The sequence below is a fragment of the Scyliorhinus canicula genome, chromosome 15 (assembly GCF_902713615.1).
Source record: "Scyliorhinus canicula chromosome 15, sScyCan1.1, whole genome shotgun sequence".
NCBI lineage: Eukaryota > Metazoa > Chordata > Chondrichthyes > Carcharhiniformes > Scyliorhinidae > Scyliorhinus > Scyliorhinus canicula.
Window position 1 is genome coordinate 15,284,263 of NC_052160.1, and position 13,764 is coordinate 15,298,026.

At 40.1% G+C, this 13,764-nt stretch overlaps 1 protein-coding gene across 1 annotated transcript in view; it reads right to left on the reverse strand.

Annotated features, from left to right (window-relative positions):
- Positions 1–13,764, reverse strand: part of axin1 (axin 1) — a 133,623-nt gene that overhangs the window by 8,909 nt on the left and 110,950 nt on the right. Inside the window, 4 exon segments of the mRNA XM_038819439.1 lie at positions 1,984–2,229; positions 4,290–4,466; positions 8,918–9,468; positions 12,654–12,791. Coding sequence (XP_038675367.1) covers positions 1,984–2,229; positions 4,290–4,466; positions 8,918–9,468; positions 12,654–12,791 — 1,112 coding nt within the window.

A 13,764-nucleotide genomic window follows, 5' to 3' on the forward strand; every position in this document is an offset into this window, starting at 1 on the left:
TTTTGAGGGTTAGAGTTCCTCACATTAAATCCAATGGAATATCGGGTATGCAGAACCATTGATAGCAGCGTCAGGATTTGCAAGGAAACAATAATCAACATTTAATCCAGGGCGGGGGAGGGGGTGCGAAACAAATAGCAATTTTACAGAGCCAGATGCCCAATTTTGCCAATATTTGTGTGGTTAAACCTCTGGGCTGCAAATTCACACAAGTTTCTAAATTCTGAAAACAGACAGTTTAACCGTTTACCCTACGATTGAACAATCTGATAATTATCTGCTCCAACCTCGAAAATAAACATGCCTCAATAGGTAATCAAGTAGACCACTACGCCAATTTAACAAAATACCTTTTCGAGCAATATTTCAATTCCAATTTGGGCGACTTTTCTTGTTAAAAAGCAGATGGATTGCAAATGTGCATCTTTCAATGGACATTTTAATGAGGTATTGTACAGCGGTTTCTAATTCATTGCTTTAAATATTATTTGTAATGTGTAAGTTCAAGTAGCTTGCAAGATACCTTTTGGTCAGCCTTGTCACACTTCAGCCTTACCACACTAACAAAATGTGCGTTGCCAAATGATAAGATAAAATATATATTAAACAAAAGATGATTACAAAAGAACATGGTTTAGAGTTATGCACCGAGTTTATAAGAACTGAACTGTTCTGTCATGATTGCATAGGAGGCCATTACATATTTTGGCAGATCATCACATTTAAAAGTATCTTAACTGACAACCTGTGAGAATGTAAGTGAAACATATTACGACTGAAGCTGGATACAGTGGTCCATAGCCCAAACCAAAAAAAAAATGGTAATTTTTGGTAATTAAGTTAAAAAGGTTTTGCAAAATTCACTTTTTGCAGCATAATAAAAGTCTAATTTTCTGGATTCTCTGCCAATCGGCAAATAGTCAGTGATAGAGTTTTGAAAGCTCACAAACCCAGACACCCGAGAAATCCTCAATACAAACCTTATCCTAACTTATGTTAAGAGTTTGAGGACAAATATTTTTCACAAGGCAAAGTCGTGAATTGCCAGGCTCTCCTTAATAAAGGAAAAACTATTTGGGCTCCACGGGTTGAGTCAGTATGGGCCACTCATCTAACTGTATTAACAACATTGGAAATAACAGACCCACAAATTTAAGAGGAAATCAAGTAGTTTCATTTAATAAAAATGAATTTTCCGAATGCAAATAATAGTACTTTTTAGGATTCAAGTCTAAAAAGTCAGACCAAATGTGTCCTGTTTTAACTGTAGTATTTGTAAATAGAGGAAATGGCCTGATTTAAAAAAAAAGACAGCAAATAATGTCTAGGACAGGGTGGGCAAACTACGGCCCGCGGGCCGCATGCGGCCCGACAAAGGTTTTTATGCGGCCCGCCAATGAGGTGCCCGGAATCATAACCGGCATTTTTGAAAAGCCTTATTATTGTTTGTAACCTGGACTCCTATTGGTCGCACACCCAACTAAACCGACCAATAAGGCAGCCCCACTCATCCACCCCACTACGCGCGTTTTTATCGTTGACTCGGCTAGGCTGTGCTTCTGTCAGTGTTAAGGATCAGCACAAGCAACTTGACACCTGATTTCAACAAACTGGTAAATGACTGCAGTCAGATGCATCATTCTCATTGACATTGTTCTGTTACTTACTGAGTTACTTTGTTTTTCAAATAAATGTGCTTTTTTTCTTTAAAGACCTTTTATTTTGGCTATTTAAAATATTAATTATTTTACTTAATATACTACGCGGCCCTTTAAAATTGTGAATTTCTAAATTTGGCCCTTGCACGGAAAAGTTTGCCCACCCCTGGTCTAGGATATCTGTAGATTGCTAGCTTTAACGCCATCACCCAGCACATGAAGTTTACATAATAAGACACATCATTGATAAAGATTGAATTTTTGGATGGCCTTTTAAATTTCCAAATGCACTACCTATGACAAAGCAAAATTAAATTTTTCTCACCTTTGTTTGGACTGCAGTTTGCCACTCTTCTTTTCCTCTTCTTCAAGCCGTCTGCGTGCCTCTTCCAATTGCGTCAGAGGGTTGGGTGCTGGGTTGGGTGGCATGGTTGGATCCTGAATGAATGGGTGCGATGGTTGGACAGGATTTCGCAGCTGTGCACTGACCCATGGATGAACAGCTCCTGGCCTCTCAATTGAACTTGGTCTAGAAGTATCATGACTAGGTTGTTTCTTAGCCCCTATCAAACTGTGACAAAAAGACAAGGAATATGTAATTAGTTCATCTTTGCAAAAAATCTTTTTATTGACATAAAATTAAAAACCGCCATTGCACACTTAGGGAGAACATAATGATCATTAACAATGACTTTGCTGATTACTGACACATTGTCGGTTCATTTTTGTGATGGTTCAGCTCTTTTTGAGCAGAACAAGATTTATATAAAAGTTTAAATTGCAATGAGCCTAAAATGCTCGTCGGTTTTGTTCATCTGGGATGGGTTCAGATTTGAGCTGTGGCTTACATATGTATGTTAAATATTGTTTAATAGAATGACAAGTCTGGGTCTATCATTAAGTTATTTTACAATAATAAGAACAAAATACTGCAGATGCTGGAAATCTGAAATAAAAACAGGAAATACACCCGTGGAGAGAGAAACAAGGGGTGCGATTTAGCAGGGGGAAAAAAATCTAGGTCCAGTGTTGGGCATGTTTAGCAGGGTATTTCTTGGTGCCAATAAAATCTCGCTATTTAACGGCACTTTGCCAGTTTTCTTTTTTGGCCCCTGGGAGTTTCACTCCACTAAGGCCGCACTTAAGAGTCATTGCCTGCTGGTGAGCTTCCACAGATTGGGGTGCAATGTTATCTGGCTGCCCTGATCTCCGCCCCCATCCCAATCCTCATGGAGGCCCCCTCAGGAAGACACACTCTTCCACCTGGTAAGGCCTCCGGGCCCAATCACTGGCAGTCCCAACCTGGCAACCCAGGCACAAGATGGAGTGCCTTGCCCACTCAGGTGTGTCAAATGACCTGGGAGACCCCACCAGGTGCTTTACGACTGGTCCACTTTTGTGGAAATCAGTACTGAAAGACTCCCAGGTGAGGTCTCCCAGGCTCGGCCATTACGCCCTGGGCGAATACTGCGAACACATATTTAACGGAGTCAAGTGGCTCATTTAAGTATGCTGATCTGGATCACTACCATGAGGGAAAGGTCCAGATTGCGATGTCTCATGAGACTCCATTAAATCTGGCAAGGCATTATCGAGCATTGCAAATGTTGAGAGATCCAACGGCTTCGTCCTGACACCAGGTTGGGCATGACGAGGCTGTCAAATCATGCTCAGAGTTAATATTTCAAGTCTGTATTACTCTTCTTCAGAGATAGGGGTGGCACAGTGGTTAGCACTGCTGTCTCACAGCACCAGGGACCCTGGTTTGATTCCTGCCTTGGGTCAGTGTGTGTGGAGTTTGCACATTCTTCTTGTGGCTGCGTGGATTTCCTCCGGGTGCTCTGGTTTCCTCCCACATTCCAAAGATGTGCATGTTAGGTGGATTGACCATGCTAAATTGCCCCTTAGTGTTCAAAAGGTTAGGTGTGGTTACTGGGAAAGGGTAGGTCGTGGGCCTAGGTAGGGTGTTCTTTGAGATGGTCAGTGCAGACGCAATGGGCCAAATGGCCTCCTTCTGCGCTGTAATGATTCTATGATCTGGTCATAGGGACCTGAAACATTAACTGTTTCTCTCACCACAAATGCTGCCAGACCTGGTGAGTTTCTTTTAAAATTCTAATTAAGGGACAATTTAGTGTGGCCAATCCACCTACGCTGCACATGTTTGGGTTGTTTGGACGAGACCCATGCAGACATGGGGAGAATGCGCAAACTCGACATGGATAGTGACCCGGGGCCGGGATCAAACCCAGGACCTCGGCACCGTGAGGCAGCAGTGCTAACCACTGCACCAATGTGCCGCACCTCTGCTGAGTTTTTCTAGCATTTCCTATTTTATAATATCTGGAACGTTTAAACACAAAATAGTGCTACATATTTATAAATCAAGTTATAATAATTGTTACTTTTGTTACAATGAGAAAAAAAAACAATTTCATTTGTGTTCTTTTGGAGATCTTTTTCGATGAAAAATGTGGAAATAATAATGGGGGAAAAAAATCAAAACTTTAAAAAAGATTTACATGCAATATTCAGCTGTGACAATATTTGGCATAATATTATGATTTCTAAAAACTTAACAGCATGCACAGGTGCAACAGTACATATTCACATGAAAATAGGTTCTCTTACTTATGTGGAGCCTTTTTGTGCCTGTGAATTTCCTTCTCTCCTTCAATTATCCATTGCATAATCTTCTGATTCCGTTCCATGTCCTCTGGAGGAGCAGGGGTTTCGTAGCTCCCAGCATCTGCTTTTCCCGGTTCAGTCTTCTTAGTGTTTCGTTTTGACAGTGTGTTGACTTTACCACTGCACCATAATATTCAAATCAGTCAGTACTTTAAAACTCTTATGGTATCACAACTATTCAACATTAGAAAAGTCCAAACATCAGGTGATTCTCTACTCATCGTTACAGCTATTTTACAACATTATGACATTGCTTCAGTTGACCCATTTCAATCTTTTGGTTTCCAGCATATATTCATCACTATACCTTTAAGTATTGTTTTTTTAAAATAAATTTAGAGTACCCAATTCAGTTTTTCCAATTAAGGGGCCAATCCACCTACCCTGCACATCTTTAGGTTGTGGGGGCGAAACCCACACAAACACGGGGAGAATGTGCAAACTCCACACAGTGACACAGAGCCGGGATCGAACATCGAGACAGCAGTGCTAACCACTGCGCCACCGTGCTGCCCAGCTTTAAAGTATAGTTAATTGCACTAAGTAGTTCAGTGGTTAAGACACTACTTGTATTTCACTCTTCCGGGCCCCACCTTGATAGAATGCAAGGAATCGGTACGAGAAGAGTTTGAATAATTTCAATCCAACAACACAAAAACTATCCGTAATTTAGTGCTAATTAGCAATTTCAGACAACCCAAGGTGTGTGATGTGGTAAATGTAAAAGATATAACACTGGTGCAGTAATGGGTACAGTTTATACGTTGGGGCTGAAGGACCTTAATTGTCTTTAACTGGGCAGCGCGGTAATTCAGTGGTTAGCACTGTTGCTGGACAGTGCTAGGGTCCCAGGTTCAATTCCTGAATTGGGTCACTCTTTGCACATTCTCCCAGTGTCTGCGTGGGTTTCCTCCAGGTGCTCGGGTTTCCTCCTACAAGTCCTGAAAGACGTACTGTTAGGTAATTTGAACATTCTGAATTCTCCCCGTGTATCCGAACAGGCGCCGGAGTGTGACGACTAGGGAATTTTCACAGTAACCTCATTGCAGTGTTAACATAAGACTACTTGTGACAATGAAAATTATTATTTGAGTGCTTATTACCAAAGCAATTATAAAACAGACATAGTTTAATTTCTTTAACAATCCTAATTTTTCTGTTACTCATCAATGTTAAATATGAACAGAATTAGAGCACTTAAGTACAGGTGCTTACACATTTTAATAAAAAACTGGCTTGGGAATATAGGTGAACTTGGCACACCTGATGGATTTCCCACCCTTAGTTGCCCGGAAAATGTAGATTGGTGCTTTCTCTTGAATCGCTGCACTCGTCCCTCTTCTTTGGTATTGTTCTACTCCTTTTCAAAACTGCCATCATCCCCATCGTGAAAAAAACATTTCCAGCCCCAGTGCGCTTCTTAATTACTGTCCTAGTCATGTCTTCTTAACTTGTCACAGTGTTTCTTCTTCACCAGTTACATAAATTCTTTAGGGATTCCAAATAATTCTTTGGGTATCTACTCTTTGACAAAATCATTATTATTCCCTTTTTCAGGTGTCCAGCGTGTCTTACCATTGCACATATCTGGTTTGCAGAACTCTCGGATTTAACCATTTTTTCCACAACCTCATTTGAATCTCATTCAATTAAATTTCTGCTCCTACCAAAGCATTAAACATCTTAACTAGTCACAGATGATCTCTGCAAATGACTTGTCCATCTTCCTATCTTGGACTCTGATCTTAACATTCTCCCTTCATTGGTTCCACTTCTCCCTCTTATGGGAAAGAGTGCAGCTCCATCTCATCCCCACACTTCAATCTCCTATTAGATCCTCAACCTCCTAGTTGATCTTGTATCCATTCCATCACAAAGATCACCTTCTTTCACCAACGTAACACTGTCCACTTCTGTCTCTATCTCAGTCGATCTGCAGTTGAATCTCTCATCTATACCCCTTGCAGCTCCAGATTTGACTTTTCCAATGCTGTCCTCGCCAACCTTCCAATCTCAATAAATTTAAATTCAATTAAAAGTTTGAGGTCCATATCCTATTTGTCTCAATCCCTGCATGGCCAGACCTCTCCCCAGCTCTATTTGCTCTAATAGTACAACCCTAACCTGGTCCCATTTTAGCCTGTCCTGCACTCAACCTCTCATCTATCCACCACTGAGAGATATGCTTTCAAATCTCCAATTTGATCCTTAAAACCCCTCCTCTTCATCAGCATACTCTACTCCGTTAAGACCTTTAAAACCCCACCTTTTTCACTGCATTTTGGACAGCCCCCTCCAGACATAACCTCTTTTTAACCAACATCCATTTTTGGGACTCCGTCGCCTGAACCACAATGAAGAGAGCTTCTCTAAGCACAGTACAAGTGAAAGTTGTTGTTTGCACGCTAAAGATACAAAACAAATTAAATGGATAGCTTTAAGGACTCATTTGAATCAGGAGAATAGTCAAAGCTAAGTTTACATCACACTTAAAAAATGAGATAGGGCAGCACAGAGGCACATTGCTGTTCGATCCCGGCCCCAGGTCACTGTCCGTGTTGAGTTTGCACATTGTCCCCGTGTCTACGTGGGTCTCAACCCCACAACCCAAAACGATGTGCAGGGTAGGTCAATTGACCACTTTAAATTGCCCCTTAATTGGCAAAAATAGAATTGGGTATTTATTTTAAAAATATATATTTTTAAAATGAGAAGATAGATAACTTTTGGAACCGATCATTGAATAACGTGCAATATTTTGGCACTCAAGGGATTGTATCCAAATGAGTTGTTAGAGAAGCTATACTCGAAGTTTATTGGAATTCCTTAAAGGCAACAAATCTGCTGAATAAGAAATACTTAGAAGCATATAACATACAACAGATAATTGACTGACAAGTGGCAGGTGTTGTTTAAAATATTACTGATGTTCAAAGGATATCAATAAATACAAACAGTTAGGTTCAATTTGTGTCGAATTTCATACGATTCAAACTCAGAACATGAAATGCGAACAAGCAGTTGGATTTATTATTCTACATGTAGACCGTTTTATATGTGGAATATATTACCTGGATAGGCAAATACAATTAGCATTACAAGGGGGAACATGATAGATGTTAGGGAGGGAAAAAAAGGTGACATTTCGGGCCAGATGGATTGCTACAGTCTCTTCGAGTTACGTACATCCCAAAGTTCCTAAAAGGGAGCATGAAATTTTCTGGACATAGAACATACAGTGCAGGAGGCCATTCGGCCTATTGAGTCTGCACCGACCCACTTAAGCCTATCCCCGTAACCCAATAACCCCATCTAACCTCTTTTGGTCACTAAGGGCAATTTATCATGGGCAGTCCACCTAACCTGCACATCTTTGGACTGTGGGAGGAAACAGGAGCATCCGGAGGAAACCCATGCAGACATGGGGAGAACGTGCAGACTCCGCAAAGACAGTGACCCAGCAGGAAATCAAACGTGGGACCCTGGCGCTGTGAAGCCACAGTGCTAATCACTTGTGCTACCGTGCTGCCCCTTGGATCAAGGACTAAAATATTAATGTCATTGAGCACAGACTTCCAAATTATTTAAACTAATTCAAGATTTTAGATCAAGGACTAAAATATTAACAAATGTATGAGCAAATGCGATGCCAACACTACTGATAGCCATAAAATACATATGACCATGAAAAACCAGGATTAAAATTCATTTAAAAAGACTCTTAAAACATATTGTGAAACTGGAATTGGATCAGGATGCTCGAATTTCAATCCTCAATTTACTGAAATCTTTTTACAACCTATCTACAATCCTCTTTTTAAAAACACAATTATGTCACAAGCGGCCGTGTTTAACAGCAACTGGGCTTCACTATATCTTAGCCTGCTTAAGCTCTTTGTTACTTTTGACATTGTTGATCATTCAATTATCTTTGTGTTCTCCTAGGTCCACAGGGAGTTAGAGCAGCCCATCAGTGTCATCCCTTCCCTATTCATCATTTACAAGGCAAAATTGCCCAGAATCTTGGAGCAGCTTTCACCTTAATGTGGGCAGCACCTAACTCTATTGAAGCTTTGTTATTCCAAACTCTGTTAGCACACTTTCTAACTTCCCAATCAACGAACACCTTAGCCAAGATAGTCAGCAAGGCCATGACCATAGTTTTACGCTCTTGTGCATCTGTTAGTAGCTCCTTCAGTTGTCCCCAGCCATCACACAGGCTTAGTCAGAGCCTGAGCTTATCCCGAGTATTTCCACCAGATATTCACAAGTATGCATCTCAATTAGGATGACAATCTTTACTAGAAGCAGAATACTTAACTGCATTTCCCTACTTTCCACTAAACAGATTTAATACTAAATGTAGCACTCCCATTGCTCTCCGAACCAAGGTCAGTAAACACAGCTTAGACCAAGCGCCAAAACTGGGCCATCTATATAGCTTCAAATTCACATTACATAATGCAATTACGAATTGAATCATTAGATAAGCTTTCAAAAGGAGTCATTGCAATATTAGTAACAAAATGCGACAAGAAAAGCAATGAAACACAGCTCATGGATCCACTTACCCATAATTCGGAGATTCCACTGGATTAGTTGCCATACCCATGCTTTCAGCATAATTCCGTGTCTTTGTTGCATAGTGGTGTGAATCAGCATTCCAGAAGTTACTCTGGACCCTCTGTGTGGCTTCTGCTTCAATTTGTTCTTTTGGTTTTATCCCATTGTGATGGTGGATATGGTGATAAACATGTTTGTGATGATACATGTTGGGGGCCTCCACTTTAACACCTGTCTTGGACACATGTTTATGCCCTGAAGGCAGCACCGTTCCCATTAAACCTGCTGCCTTCCCACTGGATAAGCCATCAGGAGAACGGGACTTTGGAGAGTGCCTTCCAGGTCCAGGAGACTGGCAGCCAGGAGTCTTCATCACACGCTGGACATGCTCATCAAGAATAGATTCTGGATTCTCCTCGTGAGCGTCACGCACTTGTAGTCCACCACAGCCCATCTCAGAATAACGAGAATTAAAATGGTGCATAGCCTGGGCAGGTGGCAGTTTGTGACTAACTACAGAGGGACCCGATGAAACATCTGCATCCTCACCTTCTTCCTCCTGCAAGAAATATCCAAGAATTAGTTTAAATAATTTGGAAGTCTGCGCTCAATGACGTTAAATGACTGCTCCAACAGCTGGATCCATCTGTTACAGTTGTGTCCCAACAGTAGCTTAGTATTTTCCAATAACACAATGCTATTGAACTGATTTTGATCTATCTTGAAAATCACAGTTTGATGATTCCAAACTCCCATACAAAAATATGCAATTTTAAAGAACTGAAGTGCTCAACACGATAACTGCTTTGTTAACTACAAGCAACAAGAAAGTTCAAGAGATTTATACAGAGTATAAAGGTTTCTGAAATATGGATTGTGGGTAAATGCTGAACCTAACGTACATAAAATTATAAATTCATCATTCCTGCTCCCTGCAGTTACACCAGAAACCTGGTACAAATACAAAATGTTTCCAAAAATTAAATGTTTCCAAAAACTAATTGCAGGGTTGGCATTCTAATTTATAACTAGTTTCATTTCTTAAGAGTATTTATTACACATAACACTGCCTCTTTCGAATAGATTTTTTTAGCCAGTACTGTACTTCGATATTACCCATGACATCCATAATCGTAGAAAATTTAATTTTGTTTTAAAAACTTAAGATCATATAATAAATTAAAACGTTGCAAAATTAAAAGTGTTACAACTTTAGTTGGAATAGAGGTGGCTTTCCGGAATTCTGTTATTGCCATTATTCAGATTTTCCCTTAGTCTCATTTTTTAAAATGATCTCTTTGACCACCATCCTGACTCATCGTTCTTTCGTTGTCACTGGGTCAAAATCATAGAACCTTTCTTGAACAGCACTGTGGGTGCACCTCTGCCACATGAACTGCAGCAATTCAAGGAGGTAGCTCACACCACCTTCTCAAGGGCGATCAGAGATTAACAATAAATGATGGCCTAACCAGCTTTGAATTAATAAAAAAAAAAGCTCTGAACATGTTAAGTAATTCATTACTAAAAGTCAAAGTGGTAACATTACTATTGTCTACTTTGGAAGTACAAAACAACCTATGATTTATTTCAATGTTATGATTTCAACTAAACCACTTTATTACTCACATTGGTTTTTATTGAATTTTCTCACCATGTCAGGTACAGATATGTAATTTAGTCCCCAGGTCTGAGGTCCTACTTAAAATTAAAGTTACTCAATTCACTAAATAATAAACAATAATAAATTGACTGTATGGTTGAGTAAAGTTGTACTAAATTATGTTATTGGCCTGCAGGTGGCACTATTGAATCAGGTTACAAACGATCAATGTACTTTAGCATCCTTTGCCCAGTTATCCCACATATGTTGCCATTTTGTAAATATATTGTATAAAATTGATGCATATGAACAACCTAGTATTTTGCCAAATAAAATTTTTTTTATTTAAAATTTTTTTTTAGATTACCCAATTATTTTTTCCAATTAAGGGGCAATTTAGCGTGGCCAATCCACCTACTCTGCACATTTTTGGGTTGTGGGGGCGAAACCCACGCAGACACGGGGAGAATGTGCAAACTCCACACGGACAGTGACCCAGAGCCGGGATCGAACCTGGGACCTCAGCGCCGTGAGGCGGCTGTGCTAACCACTAGGCCACCGTGCTGCCCTCAAATAAAAAATTTAAACCAATTATAGATTACCATCACAGGATATATCTAGATAATCAACAGTAAGCTTTGCGTTATCCAACACACTCCCAACTGGAATTTCTATTGGATCTGTTTTTTGACTGGCGATTTCCCCTTTCCCAAGTACTAGCCCCAACATCTGTCACACTCTCACACAACTACTAAAAATTGTCAGACTCATGAATAGTTAAAGGGTGGCCTGCCGTCACTCTGGTTTAAGTCTCCCACAGTTCTGTATTGCCTTGGTATCACTCAGTGGATTTGCATGTTTCCCCATCTCTCGTATCACGATGTGTTCACCGAGGAGCTTTTTGATTGATTGAAAACGCAAAACACGAGGTAACCAGTATTTTTGAATAACATGCACCACCCAGTTCCTGCACACGCTGGATAACAGGGATTTTACTGCATTAGAGTGTCTCAAATGTTGTACACTGCACAAAACTGCAACAGGTTTGTAACCTGCACCAATTAATGAACAAGGTTTATTACGATACAAATCTAAACTCCTCCACTCCCCTAAGGGTCTCCTTATCTGACCAGCACCCAAGCCAAAGTTTTCATGCGAGTTGAAGCTCTCCGTGTTAAGGGGAAGCCCAACCTCTTAAGGGGCAGTTCATATTCCGGGGAGGTCATGGGAAACCGTATGGTCCTAATTCCAAGACCTCTATTGAGGTGATGAAAGCCGATATCTTGGTACCTTAAAATGAGGTTATATTAGTCTTGAAGGGCAAACATCTGCAGACTATCAAAAAACACTATCTAAAAGCACAAATAAATTTGATAATGGCCACTGCATGGATTAATGATATCACTAGGCTTGCACGTGGTGACCATAACATAGTTGCCTGCAGCAGTAATTTCAGACCAGATATTCAGGAGACAACCTCTTGATAGGCGAAAACAGATCTGACCTTGTTCATCCTTATTTTTTCAGAAGTATATACATTTCCACTAAAACACATCAATATATAGGGTACAGAGCAGCTTATAGGTTAACCTGCCCACTCTCCTGCTTTCACTAAGAGACCATGAAAAGGGAATGGACTAAGTAAGGCAAAAGAAAGTCAAATAGGCTAACAGTAAAGCAACTTACTATGGTGTAAAATGCAGAGAAGTTAGAGGTAGTTATAATTTAATAATGCCAACATAAATCTGAACGTTGGGATTCTGTAAACTTAGATTGAATGTATAAAACCTTAAAAATAAATCCACACATTCATGAGATGGCTATTGATCTTCCCCGAGAGGCCGATGTTATACATTGAAAAAGATGCTAAAACAATTCAAGCTGCTGAAAAATATATTGCCATTCTAAAGCATGAATGACTGTGTAAGACTACTTCAGAGGGGCCTCTTGGTTGTACTATTCTTCGCTATTTTTGGTTTTCAGCTGCCTCCTGCTGCCACTTTTCAGAAAGCAAAAAGAAAGAGTAAAAGCGTGAGAGGGTGAGAAATAGAGCCTTATATTCACAGCAAAAGGCACATAACTTTGTTCTGATGAGTGAATTAGGAGTTATGCCATGGTCTACACTATCACATGAAACGTACCGCTCTCACACGTTTAAGCCTTTCTTCCAACTTTTCCTCTGCCTCTCGTTCTCGCAGCACACTCTCGAGCCGACTGATGAGTTCTGCAGCAAACTTTTCTGGTTCAACATGGATATCCTTTGGCATCCGATATGTGCGCTAGATAGATCAAGAGATTACAATCAAAAAGCACATGGTCAATATCAATAGATTCCTAAAATAACTGCGTTCTATTCTCTCAGCAAATCATTACAATATTAAGTAATCCAATACCATGTCAACACTATTTTGAAAAAGAATGAATTACAAGAGATATAAAAGCAACAGTTTTCTATATTAATCAACTAAAAAAATCTTTTGGAGGTGGCAACTTTCAGCAATAGATAGTTATCTTAGACCAAAGTGGTAGAAAACTTGGAGGATCACCAGTTCTGGAGGATATAAATTAGAAATTACAGAATGAGTTAAGGCACAAAAAAAAAGACAGATGAAACTTAATATGGAACAAATGTAATGTACTGGACACAAGAAAAGATAAGCCACGAGTCCCACAACTAATGCTGAATGGATAATGAAGATTACAGGAGTACATCAACAAAACCGATAGAATAATCTATATAGTTAAAGGATTAGAATATAAATCAAAAGAGAATTGTAATCAAACTGTTGTCAACTGGTCAGATTGCACCTTGGGTGCTGCATCCAACTTTAGTTAGCAAGAGGCATGGGAAACAATCAAGTGCTGAAGGCAGTGTAAAGAGGGGATATTAAGCAGATCCCTCGTGTCAAAGGTGTGCAAAAAGACTGGTGAAACTTTACAGAAATCATAGGGGCAATTTACCAAGTGCCAATCCACTGCCATCTCCCCATAGCCCTGTTTATTCCTCCCATTTCAGATAACTCCTCTTGAATGCCTCGATTGAACCTGCCTCCACCACACTTGCGCACTGCATTCCAGATTCTACCCACTTGAGAGAAAGTCTTTCCTCATGTTGTCATTGCTTCTTTTGCCGGTCACCCAATCTGTGCCCTCTTGTTCGCGATCCTTCCACCAATGACAACAGTTTTTCAGTATCTATTCTGTCTAGTCTCTTCACGATTTTGAATACCTCCTCTCAACTTCTCCAAGGAA